The 20614-nt window shown below is 35.9% G+C and overlaps 1 protein-coding gene across 5 annotated transcripts in view; it reads left to right on the top strand.

The window, feature by feature from the left end:
• WDR11 (WD repeat domain 11) overlaps positions 1-20287 on the top strand; it is a 74507-nt gene extending 54220 nt beyond the window's left edge. For 2 of the 5 annotated variants that reach the window (XM_075131054.1, XM_048857201.2), the window contains exons 17-29: positions 2232-2338; positions 3591-3705; positions 4423-4594; positions 6437-6545; positions 9060-9122; positions 10362-10469; positions 11444-11615; positions 12053-12148; positions 13161-13326; positions 14285-14382; positions 16016-16161; positions 16614-16696; positions 17881-20287. In XM_075131054.1, the coding sequence (XP_074987155.1) occupies positions 2232-2338; positions 3591-3705; positions 4423-4594; positions 6437-6545; positions 9060-9122; positions 10362-10469; positions 11444-11615; positions 12053-12148; positions 13161-13326; positions 14285-14382; positions 16016-16161; positions 16614-16696; positions 17881-18035 (1590 nt within the window). In that variant the 3' untranslated portion in view covers positions 18036-20287. Of the gene's footprint in view, positions 1-2231; positions 2339-3590; positions 3706-4422; positions 4595-6436; positions 6546-9059; positions 9123-10361; positions 10470-11443; positions 11616-12052; positions 12149-13160; positions 13327-14284; positions 14383-16015; positions 16162-16613; positions 16697-17880 lie in introns of those variants that run through there. The other 3 variants (XM_048857203.2, XM_048857202.2, XR_007357547.2) reach the window with 2 other exon arrangements.
• The last annotated feature ends 327 nt before the right edge of the window (positions 20288-20614 follow it).

The raw sequence follows: 20614 nt of genomic DNA, 5'->3' as shown, positions 1-20614 counted from the left end.
GTGCATGTATATATAGCTATAACAATACAAACAAGTTACCCATATAATCATACAGATAGTGTATGATATTTATGTCTGGTAACTTAGACAGCAATTTTAAAATATATCTGAGCATTACAAGTTGACTAGGACAGAACAATTTTATAGATGTTCTTCATATACTTTGAGTTTTAGCTCAAGATAAAAGTAGTTCACTAGAAAGTCTAATGTTACTGGATTATGCTGAACAAACTTTTTAAAGTATTCCAGACCAGATGTCTCTTAAGAATTATTTTTCTCTTAATTAATACCTCTCAACAGATTAAATGTTTAGGAGTAAAGCAAATACAAAATATTGGGATAAAGATACTTAAATACACACAAATCCCTGACCTATTTCTAGAGGTGTGCTAAAGCCACAAAATCTGGGTTTCAGACAGTCCAAAGTTCAGATGCATGGCCTTGGTTTTGGCCAGCTCTTCATCATTTTTGAATAGTGACCCTAAGCTATGGTTCATGACAGACAGTGGTAAATAGAACCCTTGCTGATGGTCCATGCAGAGTTGACCGGATGTATGGTGCTGAATCTCCTCGTTTTCAGCTTCTAAATTTTATTAGAAGAAGTTATAACTATTTCAAATATTTTTCTAAAATTACTTTTCCATATCATTGTCAGAGGAAAGAATGTGGGCCCATAACACAGTTTAAGATGCAGTCCAAATTATGAAAAAGCTTGACAACCCCTATTTTAGAAGATTAAATGACTGTTAGTTCTCACTTTCACTTTACAGAGGTTATAACAATCAAATTAGAATATAGGTTCCCTGACTCTGTTATGGTTGAAGTGAAAAAGGCTCATTGGAGACTATAACACACTACGCATAGCTCTGTGTGTCTCTTGCTTATGGCTGCTACCCACAGTGAGGCAGGAGTCTTTAAGCATTGGCACTGTCTGTGCCAGACAATGGATTTAGTGACCCAAGATCTCGGATATTTTTTTTTGTAAGCTCCTATCTTCAGAGACAGTTTTACAGGTAAATAATACATTATAACCTGTCAAACAAGGAGAAAAATGTTTGCAGACACTTTTTAGTCATAAGTTTGGAGGATGTCACTTTTCATGTTATATGATGGGTTGTTTTTATATCAATAAATTTGTGGAAAACCTAACTATTTATCTAGATACTTACATGGACCTCGTCACCATAGAATCTGAGCACCTCACAGTCACTAATGAATTTTGTCTTCATATCACCCCTGCGATTCCCATCTGAGACATAGGCAGATTAAGTGATTTGCTCAAGATCACACAGGAAGCCTTTACTGAGCTAGGAATTGAACTGAGGTCTCCTGAGTTCAAGTCTGGTAGCCTGTCCACTAGATCATCGTTTTCCCTACTTCTGGGGCACAACAGAATTATTGGTTGGAAAATGCATTATCTGAGCTACACGTAACACTTTTTCAATCATAGTTTTTACATTGTGACCTGAAAAAAAAAAAAAAAAAAACCTTGAGACCAATTTGTAGAACAAGAAATATTAATATCTAGGTGCAGACTAATTACAGCTTTTATCATTTTAGATTAAAATTTCATGTTATATTTCAGTGTTCAAAAACTGAATGTTGCCATCTAATAATTAACCTTGGTATGAGTTTCTCTTAAGTTAATCATTTGTTCAGCTGTAATTTCTTTTGTAGTGACATTCAAATCGTGAATTGAACAGAAAGGGCTCGGGTTCACTTCAGATTTGTAATGGGTCAGAGCTCTTTTTTTGGGACCTTTTAACAATTTTTTTGCTTCTCTGAAGTGCAGCCACTTTCCGGCGTCAAACATGAAGGCTCAGATAAATTTATCTATCAAATTGGAATCCTCTTATTTCTATTTCCTAGTATAGTTTGTTGGTCCTGTGAGTGTTTGATAGTTCAGTCCTGTCGCTTGGGGTTTACATGCAGCTAGGGACACAAAAGCTTTTCATTGCTTTAAAACTCCAAATCTTTCATTGCTTTAAAATGAAAATACAAAACACTTCATTCAGGACAAAAGGTTTTCAAAAATATGATGTGGCAGATTCTGTTCTCTGACCCAGAACAACTCCATTAAATTCCGCTGAATTTCTTTGTTGTAACAGAGAAGAATTTGGCCCATTAGATTTATCTATTGTGGAAAAAGAGGAAATATCCATACTGATACATTTATGCCGATGTATGCTACTATTAATTACAGTTTTATTCTTCTTCTGAAATACTTGCAGGGAAGCATGGGTAGCGTTACTTGTATTGCATGGAAAGGAGATACGTTGGTTCTCGGAGATGTTGATGGAAACTTAAACTTCTGGGATTTGAAAGCAAGAGTATCCAGGTATGAGTGTGGATAAAATCTTACTTATTCATATGAAATGAAGGAAAGGTAAAACTTTTTTATTTCTTTTTTTTCCCTCTGCAATAGACGATTGTGTGTTGTCTGAGATAACTATTCAAGATTGTATTTTTAAAATGAAAATTCTCAGTCATGTCCTAGCAGAGAGTGATTAACCAGAGAGATATTGGGCCATGTTAATAGATTTACAGCTCCCATGCCAGAAGGTACCTTTGTGATCATTTAGTCTGACCTCTAACACGGGCCATAAAACTTCCCCCAAAATAATTCCGAGAGCATATCTTTTAGAAAAACATTCAATCTTGATTTTTAAATGGCCAGTGATGGAGAATCCACCATGACCCTTGGTAAATTGCTCCTTTGTTTATTTATTCTCACTCTTTAAAATTTGCTCCTTATTTCTAGTCTGTATTTGTGTTGCTTCAATATCTAGCTTTTGGATCTTCTTGTGCCTTTCTCTGCTAGAGTGAAGAGCCCATTATCAAATATTTGTTCCCCATATAGGTACTTCTAGATTGTAATCAACTCACTCCTTTCTTCTATCTGTTATATGATTTTTTTTTTATAGCTGCCTTCACTTACCCCTAAACCAGGTCTTTGTTTTTTAACCAATATGACTGTCTTCCTCAGTGTGGGATTGTGGCTTTTTGGGCATCTAGTAAAGTTTCCTTAGACCATTCCCAATTATCATTCACATTTTTCTGATTAAATTCTTCTTCCCAGCTGATCTGGCTCATAATTGGTTTCAGCTTTGTGAAATTGGCCATTTTAAAGCATCAAGTATATACATCACTGGTTCAGAAATTATAAATGTGATCAAGTCATGATCACTTATACCAAATTCACCATTAATTTCTGGTTCTGTGATATAGAATGTTCTCACTAGTGTAAACTGGTATTGTTCCACTGACTTAAATGAAATTGATGATGATTCACACCAAGCAGAGAGCTTGTCTGTTATGTTTAATCCAAGAAATCTTATTTCATTATAAATTTTGATAACTAATAGTATTAAATGTTCTCCCCTCCCATGACCACTTTTTTTTTTAATAGCGCTGTCAATTTTTGATATTTTGTGGGGCTTTTGCTAATCTATTTAGGTAGCCTTGGAAGTTTAGTTCTACAAATTTATACAGGATTAAAGTGTAAATGTTTAAGGGAGAATTTATATTAACAACTTGTGGCATATCTGTTCCTGAGAATGAAATTGAACCTGTTGTCCTTTTGTCCCCAGGGGGATCCCCACACACCGAAGCTGGGTGAGAAAAATACGCTTTGCCCCTGGGAAAGGAAATCAAAAAGTGATAACAATGTACACTGATGGAGCTGAAGTTTGGGACACAAAAGAGGTGCACATCTATTTCTTATCAGTATTCCCGTGTGTGCAAAATATGCTGCTCTGAATTAGAGACTGTCAGGTGCCCAAGCAATCTGATTAAAATAATACTTAATCTGTTGCTGACATTGGTATAATAGTTACCCAGCCTTTCACAAAGGACTTTTCGTTTTTAATTTTTTCAATCTGTTTTCACTTGAGAAATGCCTTTCATTATGAAAGCTGACACTCTATTGAAATGTACAATTTTACTACTCTTCAAGTGAGTTTGAGTTGTATATGTTGTTTTGAACTCTCACTTATAAGTAGAAAAATCTCCCTTCCAAAAACTTTATCAAAGTTTAATGAACATCTACATTTATGGAATTGTAAAGTTGTCTTATCTTCAGAGCTCGGTTTTAACTCACTTGAGGATATGAGAAGGCCAGACACTTATATTAACATTGGCCATGCTTCTCCTCCTGCAAGAAAAATCTGTATTAGGGAAAATGCTCTTAAAAATTCTGGGATTCATCTTACGTATTTGGAATTGCATTCCTCCCTCCAGAGGTCCATAGACACTTGAACTCCATGGATTTCACAGGCAGAGTAGGCTATGACCCTGTAATCCTTTCCCCGAGGAATGATGTCTGAGGAATGTTCTTGTGAGTTCTGTGAAACGCCTCTGGGAGGCACAACACAGAATCTTGACCAGTGTGATTAACATAAGAAAATGTCTTAATGTTTCAAGGTGCAGATGGTAAGCAGTTTAAGAAGTGGAAGAAATGTCAACTTCCGAATACTGGATGTGGATTGGTGTACCTCAGACAAAGTGATCCTGGCATCAGATGATGGGTGCATCAGAGTTCTAGAGACAACTATGAAGTCAACATGTTTTAGAATGGATGAACAAGAATTAACAGGTCTGAGAGATCTCAAGAGTACCTAATGCTCATGTGTTTTGAATTTTCTCTTTTGCTGCAGACCACAGTATATTTCATTTGGAAGGGTGTGCAAAATAGTCTTTACTATTTAAAACTGTCAGTCTGAGACAGAAGATGAGGTAGCTTACAAACACCAGAAACTTTGGGAATATGGATCAGTTTTATAATAATAGGATATACAGCTTTTGATATTTCTAAATAACTCATATTTTGCTTTTTTAGTTTTATCTGCATAAATATGCAGCAAATGAATGTATAAATTCATTGCATTAGAACAGTCATTCACATACACAGCATGAGTTTTAGTCATGTTTGTCATACATTAAAAATTGCTTTTTTTATACTGCTGTATATTTCCAGAGTTTGAATCCTGCTCATTGACTGGTTCAGTGACTGGCCAACGTGGATGTTTCCATGAAATTGTAGAAGTGCATCAGTTTCTGATAGCCTTGTTATCTGACTTTTTACATGTTTTTAGCTAGCATAAGTTCTTACAAAAAATTGCTTTTACATTCTTTTGTCTATGGGATGAACTGTGCAGCTAAAATGGTTAATATGTAAAATCGTGACTTGAAGATGATCCAGTTTTTTCAAATTGTAGGCCAATCCCATTAAAATCTTTGAGACTACTTGTGGAGTAAGGTATTACTTAATGAGAGTAAGAGTATCATCATTTGATGCTGTGTTTGATAGATATTCTGATTTAATATACTTCGCTAACTTTGTCTAAAATAAAAATGGATTGTTTTCTCCTGACACTATGAAGGCTATAGTTTTGACGAAAGACAAGTAACAGTGGGATCAGCATCATTGAAGGATAATTTAGTTATCATAAATTATCTTTTGAGACCTGAAAATTAAACTGTGTCAATGCATATTTATTTCATTAACCTGTTGTGCTTAAAGAACAGGGTATCACAGAGTCCAAGAATTTAGTGTGATTCAAAAAAGGATTAGACATTTATAGCAATAATGAAAACAGTCTTAGGTTACATGAGATAGATAGAAAATACAAGAAATAAAAGCCATCATAGTTTTGTGTTTAAGCAAACCACTAACAGTTGGAGGTTAGAAAGAAACTTCCCATAGGAGCAGATTATTCAATAATTTTCTAGGACAGGGAATCTAACCCCTTCTTCTGGAGCATCTTACTGGTGTCAGAGACTAGATACCAGACTAGATGGACCACCAATCTGATTCATTATGGCAATAGTTAAGCACAAGTATCCCTACTGACCAGACTTTTTGAGGCATTCAGTATTGATATACGTTTAGTTTAATTCCCTCCCTATAAAACCATATTGATGCTTCCTGTTTTCAATACAGATATTCCTGAATACTGTGATAATAACTGTGATACAGTTTCACTGGAGTCCATAGTAATTGTGATGTGTAAGGATGAGGCATTCTGGCATATCTTGTATGAATTTCTTTCACATCTGCTTTATAGAAGCATCCCTCCATATACATCTCTGCTTCACTCAAATTTCACTTTTACTTTGCAAGTTCATCTGCAACCAGATTTTAACTAAACTAAAAGCCAAAGACCGAGGAGACCAGGTTCTGATTGTAAATGTCTAGTGACTAACTGTATCTCCTAGAAAATCTTTTTGCTCATGTGTAGCAGCAGACTTCCATGTGCAATAATCCATGCTGTACATCTGGGATTACAATCTGGCCTAACATCTAATATTTTATCTTCTGTTACAGGCAGCTACCTATATATTTTATAGTTGTTAAATGCTATGTCATTAGAGGTTAGCTACTCATAGATCTTGAATATGACTCATTTCCCTCCTCACTTTCTTTCTTCTATTTCAGAGCCTGTGTGGTGCCCTTATCTCCTTGTTCCAAGGGCCTCATTAGCTTTAAAAGCCTTCTTGCTGCATCAGCCATGGAATGATAAATGTACTCTAGATATTTTACACATGTAAGGCTTTGTTTTAATTTTCTGTTCAAACTTTTAACTGTTATCACATGCAGGTCCCCTACGTATTCTTTGGGAGGAGGTTGTTAAATGGGTGAACTTCAGCACTTAACGAGTAGTCGGAATGGAGGGGCAATACTTCCCTCTCATCAGACCAGAGCGATGTGAGGTCAAAGGTTTGGTTTATTTCAAGTGGCACCAACCTACCTTCATCTTTGAAAACAGCCCCTACGTTTTTAAGACAATAGCAATTGTCTGTACTCCGAATTAGAAACTCATGCAACATATTGCATCAAAAAACAAAAATGTTTTCATTCTAAAAGCAGGTGATTTCAAAGTTAGAGGTGGCCACTAGAGAGTAATTCCAGCCCTTTCCCCTACACTAATGATCATGTTTCCTCTTTAGTGGTGCAGATTCCTATCAGAATGGAGCACCTTATAAGGATGTAACATTTATTATTTATAGGGCAGTAGCTTAGACCCCATGAGGATTGTTCAGGGCAACATACAGACCATAGGAAGATGCACACCTTGCCCTAAAGAGTTTGCAATCTAAGAAGATAATCAATGTACAAAATGATATGGTCAATATATGCAAACTTATTTGCATGATATATATTATTAATATGGCCGTAATGCAAATGAAATATAAAGTACATAAGTCTAAGGAGGTGGAAGCTAAAGGGGCTAGGCAGGACGCCATCATGAAGCTTGAACTCCTCAAAGAGAAGCATGATGGTTTGTGGTGAGATGGAGAGCAGTGAGTCCATTGGGGAGCAGATGATTTCAGCTTTGAAAGGAAGGGAATAGGGAGTTGAATGGGGTATTGATCAAAAATGGAAATGGAGTGAGAAAAAGGAAGGGGATGCAAACAGCAAGAGAAGAGAAGATAGACACTTCCACTGCAGCCTTTGGGAGCCATCTCAGGGCTTGTCTATATGGACACTTAGTTCATGGCTAGCTGGAGTGTGACTATACCTTTCATCAGCCTGCCGTGCTCTAAGTGTCCAGGTGGACTGTGCTGCCATGCTCTAAAAATTCCCTTGTATGCTTTGATCTATGCTGCCTTGAAACAGAATACATTAAAGCTCAGTTGGGAATTTTTAGTGCACAGCAGCAGGGTCAACACAGACACTTATTGTACAGCAGGCCAGTGTGCGGTAGATTCACACAGAAGCTTGCTGACAACTAAGTTTTTGTGTGGGCAAGCCCTCAGTTTGGAGGATGTGAGAGAAGTAAAGACTGCCATAAGAAAGAACAGCTGCAAACATGCTGGCCTACATTTTCCAAAGTGAGTAGTGATTTTGAGGGCCTCTATTTTTGGGTGCCTAACCAGAGACTCCTTAAAGGGAGTGGTTTTCAGAAGTACTGAGCACCCACCCTCTGAAAACTAGGCCCCTTTCGGGTTTCTCAAGTTGGGCACCTAAACAGTAAGGCACCCAAATTCATGAACCACTTTTGAAAATTAAGGCTACAGTGTTGTACGGGGAAATCTAGGTTTCTATGAGTTCAAGATGGAAGGGAGTGAGAGGTGAATAGATTGGGGATGGTCTTTTTATGAAAGCGGGCATTCTAGAATACAGTAGAACCTCAGAGTTCTGAACATCTCGGGAATGGAAGTTGTTCATAACTCCGAACAAAACATGGTTGTTCTTTCAGAAGTTTACAACTGAACATTGACTTAATGCAGCTTTGAAACTTTACTATGCAGAAGAAAAATGCTGCTTTTAACCATCTTCATTTAAATTAAACAAGCACAGAAACAGTTTCTTTACCTTGTCAAATGTTTTAACTTTCCCTTTATATTTTTGTAGTTTACATTTAACACTGTACTGTACAGTATTTGCTTTTTGTCCCTGTGTCTGCTGCCTGATTGCATACTTCCAATTCCAAATGAGGTGTGTGGTTGGCTGGTCAGTTCGTCTCTCTGATGTTTGTAACTCTGAGGTTCTACTGTAGATGAAAAAGAGGTGGAAATGGGGGTGAGATTGATGAGTGAGGGACCAGTGTGGGAAAGCCATGGTAACAGTGGGTACGTTGGGCATAAAAGATAAGAATAAGAGGATGGTCAAGATTGGATTTATTATTGCTGAAAATAAGCAGGAGTAAGCAATAGAGAAAGAAGAGGAGATAGGAAAAGAACTTGTGAGACAAGTGGGATTGAGGATTAGGAATGGGCAGGCAACATAAAAAGGGGGAGACGTAAAGGTGAGTGGGTAAGAAGGAAATGCGAAGAGAAAGGAGACAATAACAGAGATGTGGGAGTAATGAGGGTGAGCAGGAATGAAGAACAGGCCATGAATAGTACTTGGAAACTAGTAACTGATGTCCAAGATTTTCTGTCTAAACTGTTTTTTTATTAAGGACATGAGAACATTAAGTTGGCTTCCACCATGTTTCATGTTGTACATAGCCAACACTTTTCCACCACTTCAGATAATATTGCCAATATAGTTATGAGGAAATATAAAATTCTTAGAATATATATTCCTGTTAAATCAAATGTTTTCTTTGCAGTGATTATCCAGAGAATGAAAATATTAAAAATCTGCTTCAAAAACAGTTGAATTCATTGTCCAAGTAAGCACCATTTTATTAATGTTTTAACAAAATACTGCTTTGAATGAGATTGCAGCAGCAAAAGTTGTAACGATTGGTTTTTCATTTAGCAGCCACTCTGGAATAACTTTATTTTTGTATTAAAACATTTGATTGTGCTTAAAGATAAGTACTTGTTACAATAAATGAAATTTAGCTTACTTCATGACCTGCTTTGTCTAATGAAAAGTTAACGGTAGCATTCTTACCAAATCGGAGATCTTTCTTAAAACAAATTGTTTAATATTGGCTTGACAGAATAATTTACTGTATCAAACATTAAAGTGGGATGAAACTCATGTCTAATTTGAGACATTTAGGTTGTCACATTGTTGATGCCACAGACAACGGTGGCTGCCAGCCAGAGGCCCAGGAATACTCAGCATTTAAATTCAAATGGCATTCACAGTTTATTGGCAACTGTTTCTCAACATGTCTGCTCCTCAGAGTGCTGCCTGGGCCAAATGGGTGCAGCCTATTAAAAAAAAAATGTATCATTCGAAACATTATGCAGAATTTTAAACCCTAACCAGAAAAATATCACATTGGTCCTTTTGAAAATCCTACCCTTTCAAGATAAGTTACTCTTCATGGGTGAAGTTCATACTTCTGACGATATTACATCAGTCTCCCTGGTTGCATAGCCAACAGATGGCAGTACATTCATTTAAACTATTAAGGCAGTCTTTGCAGCCAAGAAACTGGAAGCTCTTCCCCTTTCCTCCCCTCAACCCAAAAAAAAGGCTAATTTTCTTTTGTATGCAGAAAAATTTATGCAAAACCTGAATTCATAGATTTATAATAGATGTATTTGTTGTCCAGTGACACCATACAGATTATATTTACATAATTATGACATTGTTATTAATTTAATTTTATAATATTTAGAATTGCTGCAAACCAATATTACAGCTTCAGGTATACTCTTCTGGTAGTTCACATTTATTGCAATACATGTAAGTCAGAAGGTATTCTTGACAGACTGATTTTAACTATTAAAACTGATAAACAGTGAATTGCTCCTGTAAAGATTTCGACATACTTAAACTTGGTATAGTTCCTATTGCCGTGATGAAATATTATTTGATAGAGGCCTTTGTTCAGGTCAGCATGAGATAAGCTTCTACTTTCCTTGTCTGACAAGAAGAAATAAGTCTTGTTTTCGTTTGTAAACTTTAATTCCTAGATGTAATATATAGTACTTGTTTTTTAAAAATCCAGCACAGCATATTACAGATCAGATATGGCTTTCTGCTTTTGCAGTGACGTCAAGAAACTTGTGCTTGATCCTGAATTTACTCTATTGCAGAGATGTTTACTGGTTGCAAGGTAACAGAGATTCAGATGAAGTCGAAAGGTTTTTCTAAATAATCCTGACCCTGTCAGCACTTACAAATGTGCTTAACTTTAAGCATGTATATAGTATTATTAAAATGAATGACACTAATGATGTGCATAAAGTTAGGAATGTGTATGTATTTCAAGGATGGGGTCTAAGTTATTATCTTAGTGAATTATTTGTATTTCCACTGAGTTTTATATTACAGTGAAAAGACTCCTTTAACATGATTGAACAGAATTGCATTTTAGAAAGGTATAAGAAACGACCGTACCCACAGTGAAATAGTAGTTGTTATTTGTACAATGCCCAAAAGTGTATTCGGTACTTTACTGGAATATAGAGTCCAATCTCTCTCCCAAAGAGTTTACAACCTAAAACCTAGGCCCATATGCAAGCAAAGGAAAAGAGAAAGTGGGGCTCTTTTTTAATTCCATGACCATTGTCATGTTGTTGCTCTGCTCAAATGATAATTTTTAACCTGTTCTGCATTTTTTAGTTGCTTCTAAGCTTTTATGATTGATTTTTTTCCTGGTGAAGCGTAAAGCAACCCAGAAAATTAAGTTGAGGATAGATTAAGTTCTGAATGCCTTCGCTAAACTAGTTTGTGGAGAGATTTACTGAGCTTTAACTAACCTTGTAAAAGTCTTTCCTCCAACTGGCTACTTCCTAGTTTGTCGAACATATTTCAAAAGAGATCATTGTTTGTGATGTCATATATAAGTCTTATTGGTAACCCACAATATTTGTGATGCCAAAAAGAATGTACCTTATTCTCTGAATAAAGAAATTATTTTAAAATACAGAACAATTACTAGTAGTATGTGGAAAAAAATCTACAATGAATAAGTATTATGGTTACAAGTGATTGTATTGGGGGGTGCTGGGAATTTAAACTAGTCTGATGTTGTAGCTACAATGTATAATGGTAGGGTTTGCTTCATTTTGGTTTTTGACTTCTCAGACTCTATGGGGATGAATCAGAACTGCATTTTTGGAGTGTTGCTTCCCATTATTTGTACAGTTTCTCTCAGGAAAAAGCACAAACTACAAAAACTACAGATAGTCTGCAAGAAAAATTAATCAACCCGTTGGATATATGCTATGACATACTGTGTGAAAATTCCTACTTCCAGGTATTGAAAACCGTTTATAAATAATATTTAGTAGGTGTGTGACTAAATCAACAAAATGACGAGCATTTCTTCCCTTTTGAATTTAAAGCTCCTACATATAAGTGCCTCACTTTTATTTCAAAGAAAAAGGTGCATGATTGTGTGTTAATAATGGAGTTTTACCCTTATCTCAGTGTACTTGTTATTTGAACTTAAAGCACTCAGTACTATTTAAAGGCTGGGCTTTCTTTGTGGTTTAATAAATAAATAGTATCATAGGCTTATAAGATCATTTGTATATACTTAAAATTTATATATATATTTTAAGATCACATATTTTTGCAGGTGTTTCTAATTCATATTATGGAAAAGTATATTTATATATATATAAAAATATATATTTCATATATTAGCTAGTTTATTCTCAGATTTGTAATCATTTTAATTTTTCTCTGCAGAAATTTCAGCTTGAAAGGGTACATCTACAGGAAGTTAAAAGATCAACCTATGACCACACCAGGAAATGTGCTGACCAGCTTCTTCTCCTGGGGCAGGTTTGTGGGTGGCTTGTTTGTTTGTAATGTCCCTTACCTGTTTCTGTGGGTTTTGTGTGTTCTTTTCAATACTTCCTCTATCCAGACAACATTATGTCTGTCTTATCTAGGCTGAGTTTCTTCAAGCTAGCCTACAGGCAAGACCCAGTCTTGGCTAGACAGCTGGGTATGTTGTTCCACTGCACCGTCTGGGTCCAATGAAATGGAAACAGAGTTAAGTGTCATCCAAATACGAAAATCACCTCAACACCCATCCTTCTTTTGGAACTCCACGTGGATCTTTCTTCAGTCAGATGACCAAACAGATACTACCCTTTGAGTTCTCTGAAAGAAAATAATCAAGCTGCTCAGATAGCTTAGTATTTGCAGGGAAAAACTGCTAGTATTGGTATGCAAGTTTACAAGAAGACATAGTGGTGTCAATGACTCCTGTCAAAGACATGAATAAAGAGATAATATACCAACACAACCAGTGCAGCCTAAAATCAGATTTTACTAAGTATACATAATGCCTTTCATATTTCTCCATAATTTGTTAACCTATCAACTTTAAATATAGTGAATTTCAAAAAAAATGTGCTAGGTTATTGCAGGTGCCACCCTTTGGGTATCTGACCAGTTTCTTTGCTTATACAATCTTATTTCACCCCTACGTTTTAAGTTGCTTTTCTTTCCTCCGTTGCTCTGTGAAAGACCACACAAACAGGGAAAACTGCATACGCAATTTATTGTTTCTCCTATGTAGGCCCTCTTTCTGGAAAGCACTTAAGCGTGTGCTTTAACCCTCTCCCTATTCAGAGCATGTGTGCTTAAGTGGTGTCCTAAATAAGGTGCAATCTTGAATTGGGACTATAGTCAAGTTAGTATACAAACTTGAAAAAATAGATTTTTTCCTTTTATCTCTGTTACTATAACTGTTTGTTGTTTTTTTTTTTGTTTTTGGTTTTTTTTAAACATCCAAACAAAAGTGGGGGGGTTTTTAAGATGATGTAATTTTATTTTTTCTCACCAGACTGACAGAGCAGTACAACTATTATTAGAGACAAATGCAGAAAACCCACATTACTACTGTGATTCACTCAAGGCATGTTTGGTCACTACGGTCACTTCATCAGGTCCTTCTCAAAGCACCATTAAACTGGTAGCAACCAACATGATAGCAAATGGAAAGCTAGCAGGTAAAATATGTGTTTTCCTTTTGTTTGTAAGCAATCAATACTGATAATTATTATGGAAATTAATACGGTTAGACAAAAAGCCTCTTTTTTACAGTAAACCATATAGGGTGCTTATTTTATAGGGTTTGCAGATGTACAAAAAGCATTAGACATAATTTTAAGTACTTCAAAAGAAGGCTGAACAAGTCAGTCTATTTTTTTATTGCAAACCATATTCCAGAAATGAACCTGTTTGCAATTTATTGCTAATCCCAAAGAAGGTTGCTGTCACATTCCTAATGAAAACAAAAGCATATTTATTGGATAAAATTAAAACACACAGGTTGGAAATGAAAGGCCTTCTATATTTCAGTTTGTTTCAAACCCATTAATATATAAATAGGCTCTTAGAACTGTATCTTTGTGTTTTTCTACCTCATGTAATAGATGCTTGTTGTAAGGTGACTGGAATTTCTGAAGTCATGTGGTGGAACTACTTATGTTTATAGGTGATTAGACATTTCTTAAGCATATTACTCTGTTTTGTTAATATTTTTTTTTAGGGCCTAGGCTACTTTTTGAAAAAAAAAAGTTAAAGGATGATTTGCAGAAATCGAGCTTGTTGTTTGGTATAATTCTGTGACACCGATTAAGTCTACATGGTCCAATGATCTCCTTAGCATGTCTGTTTGAGGCAAAGAGAAGCAGAGGAGAGGTTAGAACTTTGTGGAGCATTTCTAAGCTCTGCAGATGTCATGTAAGGCAAAGGGAGATGGTGTCGTGGATAACCTTCAGAGCTCCAAAGCTCTACAATGCATGAAGAGGTGGGTGTTAAGAACTGGAGACTTTGTGGAGCTCCTGTATCCCAAGAGGCAGCAAGTGGCCCTTTCTGAGGGGATCTGTTGCATTTAAATAGCAACTTCTTTTTTTTCCCATTAGTTAAGAGTCAAGTTTTAGGTAATCTACTTCTATTTTCCAGAGGGAGTGCAGTTGCTCAGTCTAATAGATAAAGCTGCTGATGCGTGTCGTTATTTGCAAACCTATGGAGAATGGAACCGTGCAGCATGGCTTGCAAAAGTATGTAATTGCTCAATCCAGATTATTACCCAGATAGTACAAAGAAGCCCTGCATCAATTTTTGGCTTATTTTAAACTGCAGTGGCATTTGGTTTTGTTTATATACTGTCAATGATTCAGTTAGCTCGCAACTAAAGTACACTGATGACTTTGTTATTATATTCATTGGTTACGGTCTACATTTTTTCCCATGACCTAGTCAACAGTGCCACCTGTAACTATCTCTATATCTTTTACTTAGTAGTAAAAGAAATTTTCTTTACTTCAACAGCTTGCAGAACATTGGAAATAAAATAAGTATAAATTAAACTGTGAACATAAAAGGCCTGCCTCAAGACGTATATTTATAGAGATTAGTGTGGATTTCAAGGTCCTTCAGACTTGAAGAACATTCAGTATCAATTCAGAAACATATCAATGAGAAAAGTTCTTTCCAATGCATTAAGCTATAATGTCCCAACCCTGCAACTGGATCATTGCCGGCAGACACCTTCTCCCATAGGGAGCCCCAGAAGGTCTCCCCATGGGCACAGAGGCCCACCTGCATGGATCGGATTGTAGGATTGGGGACTAACAATGGTCAAAATTCCCAGTTTTCGAGTTTGTCACCAAAGATTTGTCAAAGACATTTTAATAACCTGTTCTGATTGTTGTCTACATTTTTCTTTTGTAAAATTGTATATCCCTTATGTGATTTATTTTAATGTCTGGAAAAAAATAAAATAATAAAAAGATAATATATTTCACTTTCATGGGTGTCTATCCTAAAGTAATAAAAATTTCAATCTGTTTAGCTATTTCACTGGTAAGAGGTAAGGGAGTGGGGCAATATAGATTTTTCCAAATCGATGAGTCCCATTTTTATTTGCCCGTTTTGGTTTTTTAGATCTTCAGGAGAAGTTGACATTTCTCCCATTGTATTTAATTCCTTGACACTTTTGATTGCAGTGAATCCTGTTAGTGCAGTGGCTCTGTTTTTCCAGACTAGTGTACCCCTTTCAGGAGGCTGATTTATCTTGCGTATCTCCAAGATTCAGCTCACTTAAAAACTACTTGCTTACAAAATCAGACATAAAAATACAAAGGTGTCACAGCACACTATTACTGAAAAATTGCTTACTTTCTTAGTTTTACTATGTAATTATAAAATACATAAATTGGAATATAAATATTGTACTTACATTTCAGTGTACAGTATACAGAGCAGTATAAACAAGTCATTGTATGAAATTTTAGTTGGTACTGACTTCACAAGTGCTCTTTATGTAGCCGGTTGTAAAACTAGGCAAATATCTAGATGAGTTGATGTACCCCCTGGAAGACTTCTGCATACCGTCAGGGGTACGTGTAATGGAATGCATAGCAAGCAAGCCTGATTTCCTATGTCAAGGTTTAAGTAATCTGAGAACTTTTTTGTGTTTCTCATTTTCTTCATTATTACCATTCTAGGGACCAGTGAATTTGGGAAGTGGTAACTTGAGAGAAACTCTGAGTAAGAATCTGCTGAGTTGTAATGAAGTTACAATCAGATAAAATCATGTAGTAAACTTGTACGTGGCTTGTCATGGAAATGTTTTCTTTAGTTATATAGCAGTTGTTGCATTCAGACTTGGGTCTTCTTTATCTCCCAAAGGTTCGTTTGAATTCAGAGGAGTGTGCTGATGTCTTGAAACGTTGGGTTGATCACCTTTGCTCTCCCCAAGTTAACCAGAAATCCAAGGCCATCCTTGTCCTCTTATCGCTAGGATGTTTTACAAGAGTTGCAGAGATGCTGCACAGGTAGAACTGAATGAGCACATTCTCTACACTGCTTTGTCCAAAATTGTCAGCTGAACGTATAATCAGGAAATGTTTGTTTTTCTGTGAACTTCTTACATTTAATTCATTTTTTGAACAATTCATTCTGTTTTATTTAGTTGACAGTTACTTCAACAGCATGTCATCCTTGTCTATGTTCTTGTACTGATGCTTTTTCTGTAATTTCAAGGGAACATGTTGGCATTTTAAATTTTCAGCAGCTTTTAAAGGTGCCAGCATCTAAACAAGTGCTAACATTTTATAACAGCTGTTACTCAGAGCTAGTAAATTGAACCTTGTCCTTTCAAAACTTTAGCATCAAAGATCAACTCATTGAATACTCTTGAATTATAGAGTTAGGTAAGCCAGATCAAAATGGTTTGAACTTTTAAATCTTCCTGTCCTAACAGTTTGTTTGTTTTTCTTTTCAACAGCATGAGGTATTTTGATAGAGCTGCCTTATTTGTTGAGGTGTGTCTGAAGTATGGCACAATTGAAGTTAATGAAGATACAAATATCCTTTTCCAAAAGACATACGGTGAATGTATATGTGTGTGTGTGTGTGTATATCTATATATATAAAAAAATCAGCTAGTCTGTACAGGAAAAGAAACTCCTAATAATTATGTCCCCCAGGGTGTGTACTGCACTTCTTGAAGGAACAACAGAATAAGAAAATGCGTGGAGAGAAAATATACACCCAAATCATAATACCAGGCTCTTCCTGTATTCTGTTAAATCAGTGGCACTGGGAAACAAACAAGGGAGCAAGAATAAGAGCAAACCTATGGATGCTACTACCTAAATTCACACCTTTAAATTTGGGAATGGAGAAGGGAGCAGATGGCAGAGTGTTGATGCTGATGGAACTTGGGCTAAATTGCTGGTTACTGCTGGGCACATAGCGAGGTTGAGCTAGCTAGGCTAATAAGGCAGTTATCTTTTTAAAAATTGTACGCCACAATGTACATTGAATTTCAGGTCTTTTGGCACACTCCCCTGCAGTGTGTGCTGGTAAGAATTTTTTTTTTCCTTTACTAAAAGGATCATCAGTTTTGAGCTTGTAAGAATTATGTAAGTTATAAATCGAAGTGTAGTGTGAGATGAAAGCTTAACAATAAAAAATCCACCTGAGAACTTATTTCTTCCAGTGTATACTTCTGCTAACGTGTTGAATCTTGAAAATTGTAGCCATTATAAAGATTTTTATTTACATGAATTTTGGGATGACCTGGGTGCTCCCAGCTGACAAAGCCACAAGTGAGTCCTATAGATCATCCCAAATTATTTTATTGCCAATATCTTGCAGTCTGTTTGCTAAAAATGGGATCTGTGTACCATAAGAAAACTCAAATATGTCCAGACAAGATATTAAATGTTGTATTGTTGTATCTGGGTGTTCAAATTAATTTCCATAGATCCTCATCAAAATTTTGCTGTTTTTAATTCGCTGCCATTAGACGATCTGGAAAAATGGTGCTGAGCAGCTATTTGTAAATCATTTGCATTAGGACTTTTGCCTTAATTTGTGTTTAGAGGTTATATTTAGATGATATTTGGTATCTTGTTCCAGAAGTGAACAAGTGATTAACAGCAGTGTTCAGCATTTCCTGCTTAGACAGGGCTTGGTATAAGAGAAGCCTGGTTCTGAGCCTTCTCCATTATCTCTCACTTCTGTTTTCCTTAACCGTCATTTACATAAACTAATCCATGTAGTATTTGCGGATTATGCCAGAAGTTTGAAGACCTTGGGTTTTAAACAGGGTGCTATTCTGTTTGCTTCAAAAGCAGGAGCATCTGGTAAAGATTTATTGAATGAGCTTAAACAACCTGAAGAGGAAGTGACTGAAGAGTGACAACTTCGTCTGTCATAAAAATATAAGATTTCCATCCGATGGGGTATTTGTTAGTTACATTTCCAAGGTTAATGAGATTCCATTGTATGAAAATATCCTTTCTCTTGGACCATTACATTAGGGATCATATATATAGGATGTTTCATTTGGACGAGACTTTTTTTAAAAGATGTATGTGGAGACAATGATAAGAACTAGTTAAGACAGAATTTATTTTTAAGTTATCTCAGATTTTTTTTTAATTATCCTCACTTCTGAGAAGAGGCATAGAAACATCTGAAAAATCATAGAACTGGAAATGCTTTTAACTTTTTGATCCTAGGCACAGAGATCAAGATTCCAGAATTTGCTAAAAGATTTGTTAAATTTGAGGGAGGGCTACTTTTACTTTTTTAAGAGACCTTTATAGACATTTGGAATTGATCATAGGTGAGTTTATGTGCATATATTATGGATTTTGTACATTAATAAGAAAAATTAGTCAAGGAATAAATGTAAATCACAAAAACATGCAGTGGTTTTCTTGCCATGAAAACCATAATTTTTGCCCAAGCCCCATAATTATTTTGGCTAAGTGCAGCGTGTTTTGACATTCTCAAAGTGAGCTGTGCATATTACCTTTGAAAACTTTAAGGACAAGAAATCTTTAAAAAGTACTTACAAAATTCTCTTTTTTAACTTTTCAAAACCCATCAAAAAGTGTTTTCTTCAGCGCATTAGTGTGGTTATAATTTTTAAGGCATTCCATTCCATATTATTTTAAATGTGAACCTCCTCCATGCCTTAAGGACTAAATGCTGCCATGCACTGTACTGTTCAGTTCTTAAGATTAAAAGGAGAGGAAAAGATCCTACCACACAAGCTGCAGGGCAGGATCTCTCCACAGCATTCAAGATCACTAGGAGAAAGGGCTGCTAACACGCATGCTCTTGCGCCTCTTCTGTGGTTCAGGAGCTATTGTGGCGTAGTTCGCTGTTGAATGTGCTGCCATCATCAGTTGGTAGAGAAAGCATTTTATGGAATAACGAAGTATAGACTTCAGTATGTCATTCCCTACCTTACTGTGAGGAGGGATCCCCTGGTTGACAGGACTTAACGTAACAGATAATGCCTCTGGCAGCATCTTTGCTCCTGATTGCTGTGCCAGCCATACAGTATTTGAGCCTCAGCATAGGGTAGTTTCCAGAACATCCTAGCTGCTTGTTTGACCGTGTTCTTTGCATTACTGTTGCTTGTGGCAAACATATCTATTTTACGATTGCATGGATTAAGAAGCATTTTACAAGAAGTCTGCTGAAATATGATTTGCCTGGATTGTGACACTGGACTCACAAAATGAAGGTAAAGGATACTGAAACTATGTCAGTTAAGGAACCGTTAATCACTTAAAATTAAGTTACTGTCACTAACTAATTTAATAGGTGATGCTGTAAAGAAGCAAAGCACTTAAATCTTCAGAGTGGTAGCTCAGCAGTTGTTTTGACTTCATGCATTACACCTTAAAAGTAACAGAACATAAAATTTCCCCAGGTCTCCATATTTGTTTACATCTCTAACTCCAGAAACGTTTTTAACTGTAAGCCAAAGTGGCATGTATGATAAAATTTCAATACATGGTGGGTTTTATATAAATAGAAAAACATTTCTATAAACAGGAAACTGAATGTTTTAACTATAACGTATCTGACTTCTTCCTGCCACATGTTCCACATACCATAATGTACATTCCTTTAGTGTATTATAAACCAAGTACATATAATTATGTTAGCTTTGAAAAATATATACAATAAAATTTGCCTTAAGCATTTATTTTGCCTGACTCATAGTTAAAAAAAAGTTAATGTAACTACTAAGGATTAAATTCTGGCACCTTTACTTACACTGAGTATATCCAGAATTACTCATGTTCTTTTCAGTGTGAGTAAGCATATCAGAATCTGTCCTTAGGCAAATCCTTATAGGCATTTCTCAGTAAGTCTCTGAAAAAATTCTGCATATGCTTTAGTGTACAGTTTGAATTTTAAATATGTGATTTCATGTTATGAAAAAAAACTTATTGAAAAGGCCTTCCTCCTACTGGATGTGTTTCTGTGTGCTTCGTTTTTAAGTATGAAGGTTGTACATCTTGCACAAGGTTACCTGATTTTTGTTATCTTTATGCACAAATTATGGACAGTGTAAAAATCATTCCTAAAATCCATTTGCATATGAACACAGTCACAGAATGTAATTAAAAAATACTCTGACAACCACTGTGGTGTGTTTGATTTAATTCAAAAATATTGCAATCACTATACTTAGCCGAACGCTGCCTGTATCTCCTTTTTCTTTTTCGGTTAAAATTACAGTAGGACACACCCCATCCACTCAAAACCTTAAAAACATGGAAAGAAGTTAGGGGAAAGACATGTGTATCCCTTTACACCTTTCTGTTGTCTACACTGCAGTAACACACTCAAACACTCCATAATGCTTTCACTTCCATCTCCCACCAATATCAGAAAGCATTATGTACCTCAGCTTCCTCAAAATTTGCACTCTAACGTGAAAGCTTAATGATGACTATGTGCCTTGATATC

This window comes from Caretta caretta, chromosome 7 (genome assembly GCF_965140235.1).
Source record: "Caretta caretta isolate rCarCar2 chromosome 7, rCarCar1.hap1, whole genome shotgun sequence".
NCBI lineage: Eukaryota > Metazoa > Chordata > Testudines > Cheloniidae > Caretta > Caretta caretta.
This window is presented reverse-complemented; position numbering and strand designations above follow the sequence as displayed.